The sequence below is a fragment of the Sander lucioperca genome, chromosome 15 (genome assembly GCF_008315115.2).
Source record: "Sander lucioperca isolate FBNREF2018 chromosome 15, SLUC_FBN_1.2, whole genome shotgun sequence".
Classification (NCBI taxonomy): domain Eukaryota; kingdom Metazoa; phylum Chordata; class Actinopteri; order Perciformes; family Percidae; genus Sander; species Sander lucioperca.
This window is the reverse complement of record NC_050187.1, coordinates 15,336,500-15,358,598: the sequence shown is the minus strand read 5'-3', so window position 1 is coordinate 15,358,598 and position 22,099 is coordinate 15,336,500. Positions and strand designations below refer to the sequence as shown.

Here is a 22,099-nt window from a genome sequence, read left to right as displayed (position 1 = left end):
AGCTTGGGTGATTACATATTACATCCGCATATCTCCCACAGCCACCAGTCAGTGCAAAAACTACTCTGTCAACAATCCTCTGATCCGTCGCAGAGACCGATGAGCCAAAGGTGGAGGGTGAGCAGTAAACAGGGAGATATTTATCCTGAGCAGTGGCACTGCCGTGTTGTGGGCCTCTTGATTGTTTTGATAGGGTTATAAATGCATGTGTGCGAAGGGATCTGTCAAGGTAAGTAGTAGACTTAATGTTCATGTCCTTGCTTTTAGTATTGTGCCAGTGAGCTCTCTGCTCCGTGCTAAGATTGATCTTAGCAGACGCCCCCTAAACTGTACAGCTCATTACAAGGCTTTTGGAAAGTGCTCTTTCAGTGCCAGCTAAGATGGGATCTCCACAAGGCTAAATTGTCCACAATGCATCTTGAAATGGGATTTTTATGCATGCGGCTTTGCTTGAGAAAGTATCTCAGCCTGTGTGAGAGCATGTGTATGTGTGTAAGAAAGACGTGTGAGGGAGAAAAAGTACTACAAGGGACGATGGGAGACGGGAGGGAAAGGGATACAACAAAAAGAGAATATGACCTCTCTACGTCTAGCTAGTTAGACTCTTGGCACTGATCTTGTGAGACATTGAGAGGTGTCTCCTCTTTGGAAGGAATAATCCATTTAAACCCAGGTCGCATGGCTGTGATTGATGTGCAAACAGGAGCAGCACTTAATAACCTCTATCATGCTGGGTGACCTCGTGGCCCACGGTGGGCACCAGTTTGTTTATGGGTGGTACCTCCGACACACTATCCGTGCAGAAATTTGTTGTGGCTAATGGGCCAAACTGAGGGATTGGACTGTCAGCGCAGTGTGAGCCCTCATTTTTCTTTCCAGGCGTCTAAGGTACCCCCTGTGCACCCCTGCTTCACCCAACCTCCCTGTTCTGCCATCATCTGTCAATGGTGACTGAGTCTCCTGTAATATGGAGGCGTGAGAGAGAGTGTCAATTAGCATTAGCTTTCTTGATAAATCTATTTTGCTCACCACAAAGGCCCTGGATAACTTGTTCCTGATTCCTCTGTCACAATGTTGGGGGCAGAGGATTTGTTTTTCTACAACAATTCAAGTGTGAAAATGGGGAGCACATGTGCATAAGTATAGTACCTGGGTGCATGACGGTGTGCATATATATAAAACTATGGCTATATCTATGTGTATTTTACAGAGAAGGAGAAATAAAAAGAGACACAAAGAATAAGAGAGATATTGGGAAGATGTGCCTTTAACACTAAAAAGCTTTTGTTTACATTGCTGAAATGGAAGTTGACCTTAAAGGTTATCTAAAATGTACAGAAAATGTCAAAACGCCTGACATGCCCCTTTCAGAGCATGGAAGCACTCAGGGAGCATCGGGAGGAGTCATACATAATAACACCACAGCACTGCATTGTACTATACTATAGTTTACTTAAGTCCTTCCTCTATTTGCTCTCTGCCGTGTGAAGATCTTCAGTCTTAATCAGCTGCATTGGTCTGTGGAGATGCAGTTATGGGAAGCACTAAACTGTTTATTTATTGAACAGGCCGTTAAATGAAATTGACTTGATGGGGCCACACCAAAGTTTTGTGCTGGCAAAATAACAATAAAGTTGCAATGCAACAATATTGCACATTCAGATGAATGCAGAATGTGCTGTAGGAATTTCCTAAGCAAGACAAGAAAATGAGAAGAGGGAATTAATTTCACAGGAATGACCACTGAACTTATCAGCACTGACTGTAAAATGTGAAGTGAAATAACCCAGCAACAGAGAAAGAGGGAGACAAGAATGAGAGAAAAGGAGTGAGAAAGAAATTACAACTTTTGCCCTTCCTATCATTAACACTTCAGTAATAGGCACTGTGAGATGGTTGCATAGACAGGTGGCAGAAAACAGACAATATTGCAGAGAGAGATGGTGAGAGGCAATGATGAGGAGTTGTTGTGCAGTAAACTGTGCAAATTGCAAAAGTGATAGGTGGAAAATGTTCAATATCCCAAGAGGGAAGAGTTCTTCTATCCAGCACAGAGTATAATTATAAACATCTAGTGATTTGTAAGCCTGAAGGCTCTCTTTAGTACACACACTGGGCTTCGCTGAAAAGTGTATGCTACAGTATGCTGTATATCAGGATGAGTGACCACTTGGACTATCTCGTACCAATTCACATGCTTGCAGATTTAACTATGCCGACTGGGAAATAACGTATAAACCTGCAGCTGTATGGCTTTGAATCTGTGTTGAATAAATGGACAGCTTGTTGAACTCCTAACAAGCACACTATAATTAGCTTTTTTTTCAGTCCCCTGAATGTTTACAATGTGGTAGATGCTTTTTGACCAGAAACTGGTGAGGACTACTCTACTTACTTTGTGTTTATGGCGGGTTTAATAAGCACCTCAACAAAATTTGTCAGGCTCTATAATCAGTGATTTACTGTAAGTAAGGGACCGTTCGTTATTTATTTAAGGAGCCACCAGAGGAGTTTTGGGATCTTTAGTCAAAATAGACTTGACCCTCCCCTCGCCAGTAATAATTTTTCTATGACCCTCCAAAATGATTTGGAAAAGAGGCATGACCCTCCCCAACAATTTATTGATGCCTTATGTACTGGTTTGCGCATGGCTAAGATGTATATATGCCCTTTGATTTTTTTACAGCCATGACATACATGAGTTAACCTCTGCTTTCTCATCTTACACATCCCACTCCTCTGTTATGGTGTGGTGGCCATTTCAGTAGATTTACTCAATAACATTGTTGTGGAAACACAATAAGCATGGAAACTAAATGCACACTTACTGCAGGTACACTCACATACCTGCATTACTGCATTACTTCAAATACTAAGTTACTCATCTAGTAAACTAGTATTCACATGAAATAAAACAATAAAACATTGAGACCATTAAGCACACTGGGTAACAAATTCAACACACAAACTGGTTGCTATGGACTCGTCACTAGGCTTCCTCAGTCACTGTATATTTTAGCATATAGGTAAAGCTGCCGAAGCTGAACATTATATTCCAAAACATATATCTTTATTTTTAAAGCAGATTTTAACAATTTAACAATTCGCCTTTATGAAATCCAATCGCGGCACGGCTTGGAACGCAATAGACAGACGGTGGTCAACTAAAATGTAACAGTGAACAATCAGTGTTGGACCTACAGTCTGTTGAGATGCCTCTCCAAACTCACCATAAAACGTTAAGACACGTTAAGAAAAAAGATCCGTATTTTGCCGTAAGCCAATGACACGGAAAAAAAGTAATCCAGAGCGATCAGTAGATCCATCAAAAGGGTCACGGTGTATCCAGCAAGGTCTATACGAGCATCACATTCACCAGCCAGCTCCAAACAGGTGAACGAGGCCTCTCCACTTCACCGTTTTAAACAAAGTGGAATAAATGTATAAGTCCAAATCTACACAAAACCCGCAATCAATTAGTAAGCTGACATCAAATGTATATACATGGCATTTAGGAAACCTTTATTGCAAGGTTGGCACGGCAAGATGTCCAGACTAGTGCAACAGTAATTTTCGTTTTTTGCGTCCTGCTGCCCCCAGGCTAAAAAATGTTGGGTGACCCTCCCCTCAACAAAGAATAAAAAGACATGACCCTCCCCTATTTTCCTCCGGTGGTCCATTCCATAAATACCGAACGGTCCCTAAGTGTATTTATTTATGTTTTCAGTGTGCAACTTGGTGACAGCTGCCAGTTAGTCATAATACAGGATTGATAAAGGAGGGAAGAGTGATGGCTTTGGATTGAAATTGCATCACTTTGTTCGACAGTTCACACGTGTGCAAAACAGCTTTTTTGATGCGGATATAATATTATACATTTAGAAGTCTGTATGCACAGTACAAATTAGTCAAACCTAATACATATGTATATGTAACAGGCATCTAATATTAGGAATGTTTACACCAGACATCTGGCATGTTCATATATGCTACGAGTACTGAGGTTTAGCTCAGTGACATGCTCCAAGTCATGTTTCGGAATTGTGTCATTAGTAAATAGCCTCATCTTTAGCTGACAGCCTTGATTTACTTCCTTCTTGTGGAAAGAGGAGTGGGTGATTGCATTTCCAAAATGTGTTTCTTCAACCAATATATTATGTTCGGCAGTTGAACACTTAGGTTTTTTTGCACTCTAAGCAAGCCTTCAGCATTATGCATACATTTGTGGCTGAAATGCACAGCAAACCACAAGTCAGGTGTTCAACTGCCACTGATTTTCAGCTATTTGAAAAAAAATAAAAATAGATTGCAGTTTGTTCACGTTGGACTGTGATAGGCTAGTTGCATCACAGAAATAAGATATATTACTCCAGTTTTATTTTAGCCACAAGGAGCAATGCACAGAGGCAAAGCTGCGTGCCATGTGTGATATTTGTGAAAAATCTAATGCAAATAAGTGATGGTTGACATTTTTACAATTCAGCTGCAAATGTCTGCATGTACAGTTAAAAAGCACAGCATCAGGTCTTCATTAGCGGCAGTGCATTCAAATAACTCAACTGTGGCTGTGCTTATTTACACCATCAGTGTGTAAGAGAAAGTAACCTGCTACATTGAAAACAGTACAGTAAATTAACACCTTAGGGATTATCTTTTTCAAAAGGTTGGCAACTTTGTTGAAAAGAAAAACTCAACCCAATTACACAATTGTAAGATTTCACAAAATATTATGTCTGACATAAACCTTATGTAGAAGTATCTAAAGCACGGAAAATATAGTTTCAAATAATTGTATAATGACTACATAAGTATATGAATAGCAAAGCATCTCAACAGAATTAAGGCCAAAGAACAGCTTCAATCCGTCTTGTTTTTTTCTGTGTTTTAGATCTAGATTACATAATTCTTTATGGAGGAAAGCCTCCAGCTCTTTCAGTGATGGTGCAGATGTAAAGCCATAAAGGATTTAGCTTTGGTGACTGGAGAGGTAATAGATGGGTTATGAGTTCACATTGGTGTTTAAGAAACCACATTTGAACTAGTTTGACATTGGACCCAGTTGCATTATCATCCTTGTATATATGTATATGGGAACATCTTGTGTGAACTGTGTTTGCACCACGGGGAGCACCTGGTCTTGTAAAATGGTCCTAATTTCCATGGCTGTAATATGATCATGGAGAGTGATCAGAGCCCTTAACGACTTTATGAGATGACTGCCCAAACAATTACAGATCCCTGGTCATGTTTAACAGTTACTGGCTCATACTGGCCTTTAATTAAACAACGGCAAAAGTATTGTGGTACAAAAAATTGCATCTTGGTTAAAATTAGCATACCAGTTTTAAATGCTTTCTTAGAACCGTATTGCTGCTGACTTGTTAATGGAAATTAGCATGTTAAATGATCCTTACATATTTGGAACACACTGTGTTTATTAGAGCTAGCCTACTGTATACAGTATGTCAGAACAGTGAGAAAATAATTATTTCTTCTCTGCAGAGCCAGTTTACTATATTATAAAAACTCCTGCATCCAACATATTCTGCCATCATAACTTCAAAGGCTGTTTATATCACCAAGTTTGGCATGTTTTCAATGTGACTTTGTTTAAGTCTAATTAGCACACCAGCTATTTGCCAGCGATGCCTTGCTGCATAGGCGTGGTCCCACGAGGGAGCACAAGCATACAGGGTCTACATTTTGTTCACCTTATACTAGGTTGTGTCTTTGTGCAACATGCTGTAAGGTGAACTTGTTGGTATGTTTCAACACACTGTGTTCTTCTTTAAAAACTAAGCCTGTAACCCCTTGATGCAGAATTTTGAATATACAGCCACTGAAATGATGTTTGCAACATGAGGCAGGTACACAGAGTTAACGTGTGCAGATTGTTGTGATAAAACATGTATACAAAGCAAAAATAAAAATACATGTCAAAGTAAATTAAACAAAATAAGAGAGATTAAGCTTACCATAGATGCCTGTGGATATACATGGGAAGGCCTGTGCAGAAAAAGACAGAAATAAAAGTCAAAACACACTCACATTGAATAAATAAATGAGACAAAACAACAGTAGTACCTTTTATCACTACATATGTATTAAACTGTAGCAATTGAAGCACACCTACTCTTTACCTTGGCAGGTTTGTTGTTTACCTCTACTGCTTCACTTGTTCATTCCCAAGAGGAACAATTTACCATGTGCCCAAATCCCTGCAATGCTAATGCAGAACTGTATTGTAAATCCATACTCCAGCTCTTAACACACACACACACACTTATACACTTTCCTCTTGACTTCCAAATCAAGGCACATTCATTTCATCCTGGACTTGAACACCCCTATTCACACACACATTAGATCGCTTAGCACAATCACACTGCTGCGTTAAAGAGGCTGTTGGACTGTTGGACTACGCTATCCAAACTAATTTCCCCTAACGGAGGACAATAAATTATCTATCTATCATGCACTGTTGCACCAATGATCATGGCGGCCTATCAGTACTTAGCGCCCATGCTTGATGTCCATAACAGTCGTAGTTTGCATATGTTGCTTGAGGGAATGGTGAATGTGAATTCATAAGTACACGTTGGGCTTACTGCTTAATAATCTGCAGCACATGAATATCCAAATGAGGCTGATTGATCCCGTCTGTCGCCTACAGACGGGTTCATACCCACAGATCCTCTCTTTCACTGATATCCATGGAACTTAACCAAGGACTGAGGCTGCTTCACACATAAAATGTAGCTTCGGCCTATTTATATACATGTATGTCTTTAATTGAATGAATTTAGATAAAAGATAGACAGATTCCATTCTGTATAAAGTTGATAGTAACTCAGCTGTGTCACAATAACAACGAGGACATCACAGCAGGAGGCTTTTCAGTGCATTTCCTTCAAATGATGAGAAAACTAAAATCACAATGTCATTTTGGTTTGGATCAATAGCAGGAATCAATAATACCCTACCAACCACTAAAGTATAGGGACACATGCACAAAACAAAACAGAGAATCAGAATACATGTTATTAATATAAATATTTTCTCCAGCTAAAGAGCAAAAACCTACATATATTTATGGCTGTCTTTTCCAAAAACATTATAAAAAGTAACCGCCTTGTAATAGTTCTTGCTTTGTAGCACTTTGCAGCAGACATATTATTCAAGCATGGCTTTATAGCTGAAAATAGTTTCATTACTCTTTACTTCTGTGAGCAAATATATGATGATACATAGGCCTCGCTGTAAGCTTCCCTATTTCACATTCATCTTTTTAAGTATATTAATAAACAGTAAAGAGAAAGGATTTTTTCAAAGGCCCCATTTGTCCTCAAAAGCAGCTGAATACGTGCTTTAGTTCCTGCATTCATCAAAAGGCGTGGCCACAACATTAATATAATAAGATGACAAATGAAAAAAAAGGAAAAAATGTCCACTAGCAGATCACAACTGGATGAATATAGAACAACAAAACACTACAGAGATTTATCAAAGAATAACACGCATATGTCAAATTCTCCCTGTGCCAAAACTAAGCCCAACAGTTTGTTTTGCCACACTGACCCTGTCAAGTTGGATTTAGAAACATGCTGTTGCTAGCAGCGGTGCCAAGATCACTTTTTAGAGCTGAAAACACAATTAATAGATCTGAAAGAGAAAAATAGCAAATGCACGTCCGCTCGTACGATAATTAAACAAACAAGTAGTCAAGGTTTGAAAAATGTAGTCCTTTTAACTGAGAGAAGAAATAAACGTAATTCACATATTTTGGAAGTAAATAATTGATTTAAAAGACTGATAAATTGTGTAGACCTTTTCCTCTAAAGCATCAAACCGATGACATCTGCTTTGAAATGCAATGGTCTGTTTGTCCTTGCTTTATGTGTCTCTGTTTGTATTCTTATTTACCAGTTTTCAGGTTCCGCCTATCAAGGTGAATCTTTCTTCTGTGGGATGATTTAAATCTTTTACCGAAGCTTCGACCTTTCCAGATGACTGTCTGGGTCTGACACAAACCACAGATGATGAAGCGTGGAAAAGCCTGGCCATTTTTAGTCCTGTGCCAAGTGCTGCTCATGGCACATACACATATTGAGGACACAAAATGGTTAAATATCCCAAATGAACCAATGGTATCAGAATAAAATATTTAAAAACGATAACTGCAAACTAATTTGTCTTTAAAAAACCCAAAGGATGTCTTAATTCATAACTGCACAAATTAAATGCAGTTTTCATATACTGTAGGTGTATTTTTTTTTCCATAGACTCAATGGCAACATCTTGGCATTTAGACTAGTGAAAATCTCAATACCTTTAGCTAAATTATGCAAATTCTACATTTTGCAACAGCCAAAAGGAATCAAACAGCTATCAAACAGGAATCAATATTTATGTCAGCAGCAAGAGTTTATGTGAAGCTGTGTAATAATAAGGAGGAAGTAAATTGTGTTTAATCTTCAGACAAGATGAGCATTATTTCCTGTCAATGACTCCAGCCAGTCTCTGCTGCCAAAGTGATCCTGAGCCAGAAGCCTCGTTATCTTCTCTCAGCTGAAAGGCTGCGATGTCAGTCTCTTCAACTTCAACTTCAGCTCAGACGGCAACTACACCCTAACACATCGCAGGCTGTGGCAGTGAATCACCATAATCAATTAAAATCCTTTTTTGTATTAGTTCCTTGGCTGATCCATTAAAGGGTATTGATTTTTCTGGTGTGAAAATGCATTGGGTAATCACTTAACATGATGCTGTAAAGATCTGACACCTTTGTGGCACATTGCAGATGTCATTTACTTGTTTAAAGGACAGTTATTGCAAAAAGTGAAGAGAAGTACATATCCAATAAAACGGTAAAGCCTGGAGAGATTTTTGGCAGACTCACCTCCTTTTCATCTATAAATCTGACTCACACTGCAATAAATTACACTGAGTTATGCACATAACTGATAATCAATATCTGTAAATACCAACATGCTCAATATTATCCATTGGCTTTAAGTTTTGTTAAAGTCATTAAAAGCTTCAACTGCTGAATAAACTTTCCTAATGTTAAGGTGAGCAAGGGGAGAACACCAGTTCCTGTTTACTGCAGTAGCTGCTGCTTTAGTATCGCAGTTATTCACATGCAGAGTAGATGAGTAGCGACGGTCAGTCCTAATGGAATGACTGAATCAAATAGAGCTTTAGCTCTTTTAGAGACAGAAAACAAGTGATTGCCAGAGTCCTTTAATTTGTTAGAACTGATTGAAAGCCAAGAATACTACAAGTGAATACAATACTGAGCTACAGTAGATTTCGGAAGTAGCCAAAGGCAGCGAGCAACACTGTAATAGTAGCAAAGCCTTTTTCTCTTTGTCTTTCCCATCAACACTGGGCCACCGTAGAAGCTATTTCTGATAGTTGTTAGCGTACGTACCTGTACATCTGCCTACATTGTATAAGGTCCAGTGTTAATAAGGACAGTCAGCGGTATACAGTATATGACCCATGATTAGTGCTTTAGGTTATTATTTCTATCTCTGGCTGCTCATTAGAAGTGAGTCAGCATGTTCGCCTGCACCCTAGCATGAGGCTGTGTCTGACATGTTGCTTGTTGCTGATTTTCTTTGCTTAGAGAGTGTTCAGAAATTGGTCACTAGGGAAATTATTCTGTTGCTGGGGCTCCTCCCTAATCTATCACATCACTTTAAAGTGGAGCACCTTTCCTCTCAGCATCTCTGCACACTTATTCAGCTCACAGTATATTAGGTACAGCACAGAGCGGCTGCCGTGATCATTGTTGGAAAAAACTAAACTTGTTTTACATTCATGCATGCTTTTAATGGCGTTAATTATAATCCACATGCATTTACTGTAATATTTACATAGGGATATGAATTTTTTAATTGACGCAACCACCGCCTTAAAACAATTAAAACAATTATTTATTCACTTTGAAGTGTGAGCATGACAGCCTGCAGCTTTCAGTCATTTGTAAAGCAGCAGGAACTGACACTGTAAAGATGGCTCAACCTGTGGCAAATGGCGGCTGTCCTGCTATAGCTGTCACCTTACCATGAGCAGACAGGTAAAGGTAAAAAAAAAACAAAACAACATGCATGGGCACAGTGACTGCAGGATCCTGCCTGGGGAGCACCTCGTCTCGGCTGGCTGAGTAAATAGCACTGGACACAAGGTGCTGCCCCCGTAGCTCCAAACCTCCTAGCCTGTTTGCAGATGGAAGCTCTGCTTATAAATCACAGCAGCAAGGGGAGACCTTGTGCAAATACAACCACAAGTATGTTATTATTCACCAATGTTGCCACAGTGTAGGCTTACATCAGAGTATCAGAACATCCAAGAGAATCCTCTTTGTTGACTGCTGTAATTCTTTAAGCATGTAGGTCATGCCTGGTTTCTCTGTCTGAACCAGCTACCTGCCGCTGGGAAGAGCATGTCACGGTTACATATCAGGATATTCAAATATGACATATGAACACCCTTTTATTCTGCATAATACCCCACTCCATATTCTAATGTGAGAGCTGATTGTTTGAGTGTCATTATGCTAAATGGAGGATGGCAAAATGCAGAGGGTGAGAAACCTGGAACCTAATGGCCTGAGTCCCTCCACCTGTTTTTATATATGCTGTGATCAAGTAAAACTATTATCACAATAATATCTAAGTGTCCATTAAGGACTCAGCATCACTAGCTGTGTTTACATGCAGGGACTAACCTACTCGCTATGATACAGCTTATTAGGATAAGCTGTTCGCATGCACCTCTGCTACCTTGTGATAGAGAATCTGTGTTGTTATGAATAAGCCAGAACAGAACATTCCTGTCTTCCTCTCGAGTCCTGTCAGCAATGAAGTATGAAAATGTGCCACCACCAAGTAAATCCTTTCCCTCAGCAACAGTAGGTAGCTTCTGATACAGAGGAAAGAAATGACAATCCAGACTGTAGAAATTGTAAATAGTGCTTACCATAATGTTTTGTTGACAACAACATGTATCTATCGTGCTGTGCAAGTCTGCAGCAGCAATGAAAACAAACAGTGAAAGTAGAAAGATGTTCCCATCTCACAGCAATATACTTAATATTGAAATATGCAAGCCCTTTTAACCTGGTCTTTTATAATCACAGTGTGAGGTTTATTGGGTTATTCTAATCCAGACATGAAGTTTAATATGAATCATCTTAAAGCAAGATTACTTAAATATGGATAATCAGAGTTCTCTGTGCATGTAAACAGACTGACAATTTTCACATTGTAATAAATAATAGGAAACATTTTTTTTTTTTAAAGTTTGACGGATGTGTTAAGCTACAGTAGTGTTTTTTTGCTGGGCTCCCACCCTCCCTATTTTCCGCTTTATGTTACAGTACAATGTTAAAAACTACAGGTTATTCGGTCAGCAGTCTGTAGGCCTCCAAACATGAGGAAGGTGTGTATAAAGAGCTTAAACAGTTCACCAGAGAGCTCTTAAGCACTTTCCACTTCTGTAGTGGGACAAGTGGGGAAGACATTGGGATTAGACTAAAGATAGATATAGTAGATGGACATAATAAACTCTCTTTGGCCTTAATGAAGCTCAGTGTGTTCTATGATAACACTTGGGGGTGGGGTGGTGTGTGTGTGTGGAAGAGGTGAGATGAATGGGCAGAAGAAAAAGGTGTAAATGCTGCAGCTTGTGGATAGGGCAGAGCAGTGGAGCAAATACAAGCAGCTACTGAACTGATGGCTGCTTGATTCATTGGTCCATGACCAGCTGTATGGTTTATCAAGCACAGTTCACCCTGAAGCCCAAAGCTACAGTGCACAGGTACACCAAGAAGCTTTTTTGTCATAAAATATGGTCATTGCATTGGGAAGTACTATAAAGTACCTGCAAAACTTCAACATTGCAAACCAGTATATTGAGCGCCCAGTTTGGGTAGAAAACGGTTCTTTTATTATTCATATCACCATGATTTCCCACAGAGGTCTGCTGGTGACACTGATTCCCTCAGTGTTAAAGAGGGAGCGTTTAGAACGGCATAAAAATGATACTACTCTGAACTGAGGGCACATGCAACCAGACGTCTGCTCATGTTTATGTATGAGTACTCCTACTCAGTATCAGTTGAAATTATATCGCTGACCAGTGAGCAACAGAGAGGCAAAGACAAAAGAAAGGAATTCACATCGGTGAGACAAACTGACTGACCTCTGCATAACCCGCACATGATTGACAGAATTGCAATGAGTAGGCAAGGAACATGTCAGGTAAACTCAATAACAAAATGTATTCCTACTACTCCATTATACCACTACACTGTACAGCTGCAGGCAGGGACCATAGACAGTTAAGGAAATGGACCAACAGATCCCGTTGCTCTGGATGGAGACCAGTGAAGTCAATTAGAAGCACTTTTCCGGTGAGGGCTGAGCGTTACTGCGCAGCTGCAAACTGAGCTTGAAGACGTAGATGTGATGTGAACAACCTGTCTGAAAGTTGTAAGTCTTCTAGCTGTGCCAAGAGAACTCTCAATCATTCCGACAGTAATTTGCGTGGTTGTAACACAATCGTATATAATGATAATATAATAACGTGAGGTACAAGGTAATGGAGCATTTTATATATTGTCGTGTTTCTTTAGAAATAAACAATGGACAAATAAAGTCTTTAAACGTTTCAGATGTAAAGTTATTTGCTGTCAAAGTGACGTCAAAATGAATGGCAGTCAATGGAATGCTAACGGCGGGTGAGTGCTTGTTAGCATCAAAATGGCGCCATAGGAGATACGCGTTGTGAAGAGAGGCTTACCCCTGACGGCCGTTGGCACAAAAAAAGTCTAATAAAGCGATGTTAACAGCCAACAGCAGGGGGCGCTAATACGATCACATATGCTACGTGTAAAAAAAACTGAGGAAGAAGAGTAGGCCTACATCATTAGACGTGACAATGGCTAGTAGAAAACATAAGGAGAAAGGTGGATGGGAAAAATTCAAAGAAAAGAGGGCCAAGTCTCTCGAGACTGATGCAGCAAAATGCAAAAAGAGAGAGTTAATTTCCCATCAGCAAGAGGTACTGGTAAGTGCCAGGAGCAGGACACATTATAATAGGCTGCCTTTATCCCTATCTTAGCGAATTGCATAGTCAGCTATCAACATGGGTGTGCATCATGATTATGAAAATTACCGTGCCATTTAGTGCTGTCAAACTTAACGTGTTTAATAATTTCTGTTAGGTGATTTTACTTTGTTGTATATAAGAGGTTGTAGTGAGCTCACTTTTGCTGCAAGGATGAAGACTATGGTATTGAATTAAACGGGAAAACATCAGGCATGCATTGGTACCACTCTAAATGTGCTAACAAACAGGGAAGGGGGCTAAATAATTCACCAAATTTAACCAAAAGTTTAACCAAAAAAATCCTAGCTTGCACTTTCTGTCTGTCTTCTATCAGAGTGCAGTTTTTCCTTGTCTTTCATATTTGCGTTTACTATTGTGGAACTGGCAAAGACCTGATGGTTGTTTGTGAAAGCTTCACAGACAAAATTGATCGGGCCTAGTCATTTGAATCAAAAGTGTAATATGACATTGACAAAATATTAAATAGGTTATTCAATGCTAATTCTTTAACACAAAGCAACACATATACTATTATATCATCAATAATAGTTAATAACCTATCTTTAAAATCATTTGTTTATTCAGGTTGAAGATAGTTGCAGCACAAAAGATGACAGGGTAGTAACTAACACTCAGTGTAGTTTTGGTATAGGCCTACAGAATATCTAATCCCCATGCTCAGGTACAGCAAGTAGCAATTTTGTATAATTTGGGGTTTCTGTAGCCAGTGACATTTCATTATTTGTATTTTATTTTCAATACAGATGTAATTGCATTTTACATTTTTTGTTTTTATTTGAAGGCTACCCCAATTATCATCATTGGTTTTGAGATGTTACTTGCTGTGAATACCTTGTCTGATAGGCTACACACGGCTTAATTTGAGCCGGAACACGCCGGTGTTATGTCCCTACTGGTTTCCAAACTAACTGGTTTCCGTATGTTGTGTTTACCTAACAGCTGCCGTTGTGGCCTGCCTCCGTCACACACACAACATATTCTTGGCAATGTTCAAATCATTTCCCAGATCTACTGCCGCGTTTGTCTAAGTAAGGACCACATCACAGCCACCCACAAAAAAAAAAGATCTAAAAACAATATAATCATTCAAGTTCGGGTCAAGCTGGTTTATATAAAAAAAAATATAAAAAAGAACACATAAGTCCGCAGCTCTACACAGTGAGCTATCGAAGCTCTACATTATGTCGCTTCCAGTCACGTATTTATCAACTACGTCAGCAACCAGGTAACATTTTGTTTTGAGCTGATCTAAAACAACTGGTTACCTGGCTTATTTTAGGAAATACCCGATGATAGTTATCACATTTCTTTCCTCGCATCTACGGCCACGTTGACTACTACTACATCACAGCCACCTACTAAGCTGCACATTGTGACTGATAAATATGTTTTAACAGTAACGATAACTCGTAGTCAAATATTGTCAAAATACACAATTGCTACCACCGAGTCACAGAAAAGTGGTAATACACGACGCAGTTTGAATGCATGGTCTTAATGATTTACAGTCATTGTCTCTCCTTTTATGTAGCCTATATGGTATGCTAATATATCCCTCTGAATTTGCAAAACAAAGGCTTGTAATACAGTGTTACTTGAGTTTGGCTCCGAATTAACCAAGCATTGTGTCTTTAATTGAATCATTCCATCCAAACTGATGTAAAGTTCTGAAATCAAACTCTGACACAGCAAAGTAGCTATACTGATATTCTTTAATGAGCTTATTCATCTTTAGTGATATGAGTTTCTCTCTGGGTTTAACCAAGTGCGCCCCTTGTGGACAAAATAAAACACCAGCACATTACAACATGAGAAACATCACATGCATAGCCTTAAACATTACAAGCCACTTCCAAAAACACATTCATAACGAATCAGTACAACTGCAAGAAAGGCGAAAAAGAAAGTTGATCTGTATAGGCCTTAATCGCCTCACAGTGATTGCTAACATCAAAGCAACATTTTTTTTGGGTTGATCTGAAACAATAATAGGCCTATATAATTTCCTTGCGTCTATTGTAATATTGTACGCTAAATCACAGCCCCCCCACAACACAGTATGCAAAATAAATAGCCTACTTTTTAAACAGTGACGACAGACAAAACTATAAAATTCACTTCATTGCTTACACGAGACACAGGAAAAGCTAAAACAACGCGTTACCTTCGGCGTGAGTTAGCTATCGTTACTATTAAAAAATATTTATCAGTCACAATGTGCAGCTTAGTAGGTGGCTGTGATGTAGTAGTAGTCAACGTGGCCGTAGATGCGAGGAAAGAAATGTGATAACTATCATCGGGTATTTCCTAAAATAAGCCAGGTAACCAGTTGTTTTAGATCAGCTCAAAACAAAATGTTACCTGGTTGCTGATGTAGTTGATAAATACGTGACTGAAAGCGACATAATGTAGAGCTTCGATAGCTCACTGCGTAGAGCTGCGGACTTGTGTGTTATCTTTTCTATTTTGCCACAAGATTGAAACCAGCTTGACCCGAACTTGAATGATTATATTCTTTTTAGATCTTTTTTTTTTGTGGGTGGCTGTGATGTGGTGCTTATTTAGACAAACATTTTCGCGGCAGTAGATCTGGGAAACAATTTGAAAATCGGCAATAATATGTTTGTGATTGTGTGACGAATCTAGTGACAGAGGCAGGCCACAACGGCAGCTGTTAGGTAAACACAACATACGGAAACCAGTTAGTTTGGAAACCAGTAGAGACATAACACCGGAACATGTTCCGGCACCTCCGATGTTGGATCCGGCACCTCCTGTGTCACTATGAAAAATGAATTGCCTAAATGAAAAAAATAAATTACTGTATATAACACTGTACTAAAATAGTGTTCAAAGTGGTTATCTGTCTTGTTAGTCTTTATTCCCCGAAGTTCCACAAAAATCTCGTGTTTGCATAGTCGATGCGATGTTTTGAGGTGAATTTTCAGGGTAAGACAGAGCGGGGAGAGGGACGGAGGGAGGGGAGACACTTCAAGTGACACATGCGCTTGTGCAGGTTGAGATTGCTGTTAGCCTCGTTTCACTCAGGGGAAAAATGTCAAAAAGACAACAAAGTTTGCTTAACTTTTTTCAAATACGCTGGCCAGTCAGATCCCAAACAAGCAAAAATCGTTTCCGCCGATCAAGAATGTGGAGACATTACATTTCGTACCCATGCAGTGCATGTTCTGAAATTAAAATAAACATTGCCCTGATGTACACACAGCGTTGTTTAGGCTTTTTTAGTCAGAGAAGCTACGTAGGCAGTGTAATTTTCTTTTGGTGTCTTTGAGTCGCCGGATCCACCCCCGCAACGCGCTCCGGGACCTCCCACTTTACAAATTAAGCACTGAGGCTACAGTATTGTGGCATAGTATCAGGACATCCTGGCTAGTGTCTGTCGCGCACAGCTAGGGGCGAATGGCCGGATGATGGGCCTATTTGGGAGAGGGAAAGTCCAGGGCTATTTTTTTTAGCCCCAGTCCGTCCCTGGCTGCAGGCAAACTTCTTGTCAGATATTTTTTTATTAAATATATAACTTATTGATTAGATTAGCATACTTGTAGTGGGTGTATTCAAGACTTCTCTGTGGGCTGATCTGAAATGCTGTGTAGTAGAGAGAGAAAGCCTCAGATTGACAGATGGGGTAATAGACATGTACCTTTGTCGTCTGATCAGGAATAATCATGCCTTTATTTACTTCAACTGAAGGGGAACCAGGAGTTTGTTTGAGACAGGTTGTTATTATGAAAATGAAATTTTAGTTAGAAGATTCACTGTTTTTGCTCGGTCTCCTGCTTGCTGTGGTAGTTTGCTCCTAATGGAAACTCGCAATTTTATCTATCAATGTCTTGTGAATTTTTTGTATTGTATTTATCACAAGAGCCATGACATTATAAACTGTAGGCTGCATTTTGATTGAATCCCGAGATGGTAGCAAAGAAAGTAATAAATGAAGGAAAAAATGTATCTGTGGTAATTCTGAGCTAACTGTTTGATATGAATATGTGAACACACTCGCTCACTCAACACTCACCAGTGTAGAAGACATCATTCAATATATGCCTCAGGGATTCAAAAGCCTGTGATTAGTCCAATGAGTGCTTAAGAAACAGAGCATGGTGTGTCTAGCATTAGAAGTAATTTACATTTTAGAGGCCTAAATTACAGGTGGGCATAAAGAAATGATCAAAGCAGGGAACAGGAGGATTCTGTCTGAATCTATCAACTGCTCTTTCATAACTCAAAGTGAGAAAGCCTCTGACATGCTGAAGATAAAATGGAGCAAAAGAGACAAGCTATGCCATATATCCCTCTGTGGAAGGTAAAACCAGGGTATATGTGGATTCTCAAATATCTATACCCCATTTCAAACTGTCTCAGTAGAGATTAGCAGCATATGGAGCTACAAGGTTAGAATTATCAATAATCCTAAAATATCGCTTGTGACTTGTACAGCAAGAGCAGATGAGTCCCAAGTGGTTGATCTAAATGAATAGTAAAATAATAATTAGGGAGCATTTTTCATGAGACATTAATTTAAATTCATAAATCAACTTCAACAGCACATTTAATCAGAGAAAAAGAAAAAAAGGGGTTTCTGGTCTTGCAATGTAAAAGCCAGCCTATGGTACCCTTCCAATGTAAGGCTACTAATTAGACATTTTTTTCCCTTTCATGGCGTCCTTCAACATTTTTCAAAAGCACCATATCAAAGTGGCTTCAAAGTCAAAACCCCACTCTGAATTTTGAGGTGACAGAACAGCATACATAGGAAGACTCATGACAGGGCCAATGTGAGACAATGTCTGCTGCATATTGCATACTAATGACTGCCACCAGAAAACCTACAAAATAAAAGCTTGGCTATACCCAGGCTGTATTTGGTGATAAAAGCCTCGCTAGCATCCCCAAACTGACCAAAGTTGTTTGAACCGAGCTACTAAGCAACCACCACTGACATATAAAGGGAACATGGATGATTGATGATTTAAACTGACCTTTATTCCGTTGCCCTGCATTATTTATAGCATTAAAGGTTTATTGATGAGCTACTGTGTGGTTAGGAGTGTGCTAGAATGTTGGCACTACATGTAGTGCTAAGAGCTATTGTGCAGGGGTTATATGTGCAGGAGTCAGTGTAACAAGATAAAACAGAGAAAGGGCAATACAGTAGCATGTGGTCAGCAGGGTTGCCAGAATTAATATGGTTCATGTGAAAGTAGAGATTATTCTTAGCTGTAGCCCAGTAGTAGCTGTAGCCCAGTAGTCCCCCGGAATAAAGGAGGGGCCCGTTATTTAAGGATATCCCTCACTGGCATCAGGAGTTTGGATATGAATGCACAAATCCCACATCCTAAGAAGGTTGACTGCACAGTGACAAAGTAATATTTAGTCAGCACAACAACCATATACAAGACGCACCATAGATTTCCTGCAGATACAGTAATAAGATACGTTTGTTTGTATAAACATTATCTTCAGGAATTACACAAAGCTGCTAAATTAACATCACAGCTAATGAATAGACCCCATAACTTATTTTTTTGTTGGGGTTGGATTGGATTTAGTGTCTAATTGTATAAAATGGAAAAGCTAAGTAATATGTTACCCAGATGATTGTAGATAAGAGATCTGCACAGAATCATAACGGATGATAAAATAGCCTATAACCACATTTCCCAAAGCACTACATACATAATAAAAACTAACATTCGTTGAGAGACCCAACCTCATTAACTGCAAATCGAATTCAGCTCTCTGTACTGGTGTAGCAGTGACCTCTTGGAAGCATGATAACTGCATAATTATTATTGAACCATAGGAACACATTTTCCAATTAGAAGAGTGAATGTTTGTCTTTTTCCTGTATACTTTAAGGCAAAACATACAGTATACTGCTGGGTAAGTCAGTTTCTTCTGATTTCTTCATTGGCCTTGTGCTTTAGGAATAATTACTCAAAGACTTGCAGCTGGAGATGTTTTCGTCAACTGGGAATTTAGTCGACTTAATGAACTCTTTGTTAACGGAAGCTCAGGGTGCTCTGTGATTGCCTTCATCGCACTCAGTTCCTCAACACTGATGATAGCTGATCCCATTTGCACAACTCCAGTGATACATAGCCTGTGTGATGCGACTGCAGCCTGTTTATGAGCCAAGGTAGACTAAGGTGAGATAAATGGGCAGGAGACTTGTAGGTTTTTTTTAAAACGTCTGTTGGACGCTGGCTATTTCCCCTCTGCTGCCAGTGTTTATGCTAGGGTAGGCTAAACACGCGACTGATCTATCTTTGTACTGAATGTGCAGGGATGAAATTGATATTGATCTTCTTTTGTAATGCTCGGTAAATCAGCATATAATCCCAAAATGTCCAAGTATCCCTTTAGAGTTTGAATACATGATTCTATGGATTATGTTATGATTCTGTGTTTGGTGTCTGGATTTGTTGGTGTTGTTTTTGTGTTTTCTTTTCTCTCTGCAGGGCATGTGTGTGGCAGGGGGCGTGGCTGACTTCTCTGGCAGCTGACGAGGCACACCTGTGTCCATTCACCTCATCACTCTCTCCATAAAAGCCTGGTCTTCACTCCACTACTCTGCCGGATAATTCCGTCATGTTCGGTAGCGCGTTGCGTTTCCTGTTCCTAGTATTCTTACCAGTGAGGAACCTTTTGATTCTGTTCTCTGCTGTTGGCCGGTCTACTTAACTGCATTTGTTTCTGTCTCAGCCTCAAGCCTGCCACGCTGTCTACGCAGTTCCTGAGATCCACGCCTGTGTATTCACTCTGCCTCCGAGGACCACTCCAGCCGGCCAGCTCCCTACTACCCCTGCTCTTGCTAAGAGACGTTTTTGTTTGAATAAACTTTTATTCACTAACTTCCGCTCTCTGCTTTGGGGTCCAAACGCCACTAGTTCGCAACAGATTATACTGTATAGGGCCTTGGATTGCAAAGCGCAAGGCAAAAAAAGTTAGACAATAGCAATAATATTATGTTATACCTAAATACATCTATTATATACTGCAACACTAGAACATGATCACATAGTTAATCAAGTCAAAATTCATTATCTTATTTGAGACCCACTTGCTGAACTGAAGGTAGATTACAGTATTACACAGTATGCACATACAGTATGCAGTTAAGGAATGTACTGTATACCAGAGCTTTGGTTCAGTCTGTTTATCCATGTAGTCTGTGGGCTGACTAGGCCCCAGCAGCGCACTTTCGCTTTAAAGCTCCCCACAACATAAAGCCATAAATCTGAGCTTGCCCAGAGGTAAGAGCAACCAACACTAATTACAGTAGCTGTATAAGAGGTCAAGGCCTGTGTCTTATTAGTGTGAGAAAACACAATTTTTTCAATTTACAATATATACTGGTCTGGTGCGCTTTAAGTAATAAAGATATGAGCTTGCAGTTCCGTGGGCATACAAACTGTACACACAATAATGCATGTTTCCGACCTTAGTTTATTCCAGCTGTATGAAGGGCTTTCAAATGAGATGACTAAATTGTCTTCTTATAACTGACACTTTAGCTACGATGACTGCCTCAGGGAATGTCCACAAAGCAAGATTGCTGATCCAAAGTAAAGCTCAATTGAGGCATTCTGCACAGAATTGCTTTTCAATGAATATGTCTAGCCCTTAAAAAGGACTTTGGTCCAAGGACATAGTAAGCTCTGAGGAGGTTAGCCTCCCCTCTGTGCAGACCTCTGGGCCATTCTCTCACGCTTTGATCTGAGCTCTGATGATGGTGTGGCGGGCACAGACTCAGGAGTGGAAGGATTAGGGACAGGAGGGACACGGGGAGTGACAGCTTTCTTTGTATTGGTTTTATCCTCATTTTGGGCATAACGGCAGAGAGCATGCAAACCAATGGCTTCTCTAAGGTGTTTCTTTTTTTGGATGTAAAATCCTCAACCCCTTAAAAGAGAGATCAAAGGCGAAGCATGCCCATTGATAACTGTATAATGGCTCACTTAAAGAGAACAGGCATTTTGCTGAGATGGGTGCGTGGTTCAAACTGCAAGCTATTAGTCATGCTGTCGGCTCATTTCCATATGTGTTTTATTGTCTCATGGGCAAAGGCTACTGCACCTCCTCACATTTATTGCACTCACGGTAGATCTAATGATATTCACACCTACGGCAAAAAACAAAGGGCCTTGTATGTCTTTGTCTCCATATGAAAAGGATCTTAAAAGGTGACAATGTGAAAGCACATTTCAGCCTTGCTTGTCTGGAAAAATATAAAGCACAGCTGTGTTTCAGAAATCATCATTATTACAGACAGTAATGCAGACATATTTTATGTAAGCTGACAAGGAATGTCACAGGAACAAATATGTGGCAAAAAAAGATGCTTGTTTGTGGGGTTTTTTTAGTCACAGTACTGACATACTGCTCCTGAGCAACTTGGAAACCAGTTGTGAACAAGATAAATCTGGTTATTACTACCCCTGTACACGTGATCATAACACTATCCAGCCGCCTATTTCTGAAACAACCAAGTTACCTCAACAGATGAGAATGAACACAGTTTGGTTTCTGGCTGTCTGAACTCTCTCGGATTGCAGCCGGTAATGGAAAGCAAGAGCGACGATACAATGTATGACCTGCATCGTTTTATTTCGGTGTGTTGATCGTCTTTATATCATTTACCTGCGCATTTCTTGTTTTACTGACTCACTACAATGAAACTTGAATTGATGATGCACCTGCAAGCAAGGCAAAGAATGATCAGAGTGTTTATATGACATAATATCCAAGTTTATATGAGAGTATATGTTTAACAAAACTGGTAACTGATAAGGGCTTATCCAGGTTTCACTTAATCCTTCCTTTGGATTCAAAATCACCAAAATTGGAGTTACATGGATTTCACAGGACAGCAAAGAAAAGAGCAGGATATAAAGTCCATAATACTCTACAATATCGGGACACTGCGATACTACTG

At 39.6% G+C, this 22,099-nt stretch overlaps 1 protein-coding gene and 1 long non-coding RNA gene across 7 annotated transcripts in view; both read right to left on the bottom strand.

The window, feature by feature from the left end:
• The window catches only part of macrod2 (mono-ADP ribosylhydrolase 2), a 434,913-nt gene that overhangs the window by 94,013 nt on the left and 318,801 nt on the right, over positions 1-22,099 (bottom strand). For all 6 annotated transcript variants that reach the window (XM_035992660.1, XM_035992661.1, XM_035992662.1 and 3 more), the window contains exon 7: positions 5,976-6,006. In XM_035992660.1, coding sequence (XP_035848553.1) covers positions 5,976-6,006 — 31 coding nt within the window. The remainder of the gene's footprint in view (positions 1-5,975; positions 6,007-22,099) is intronic.
• Positions 13,869-16,583, bottom strand: LOC116051457. Its single transcript, XR_004105356.2, has 3 exons — positions 16,500-16,583; positions 14,073-14,079; positions 13,869-13,984 (listed from the first exon to the last, which is right to left on the bottom strand). It is a non-coding gene; the product is annotated as an uncharacterized LOC116051457 (long non-coding RNA).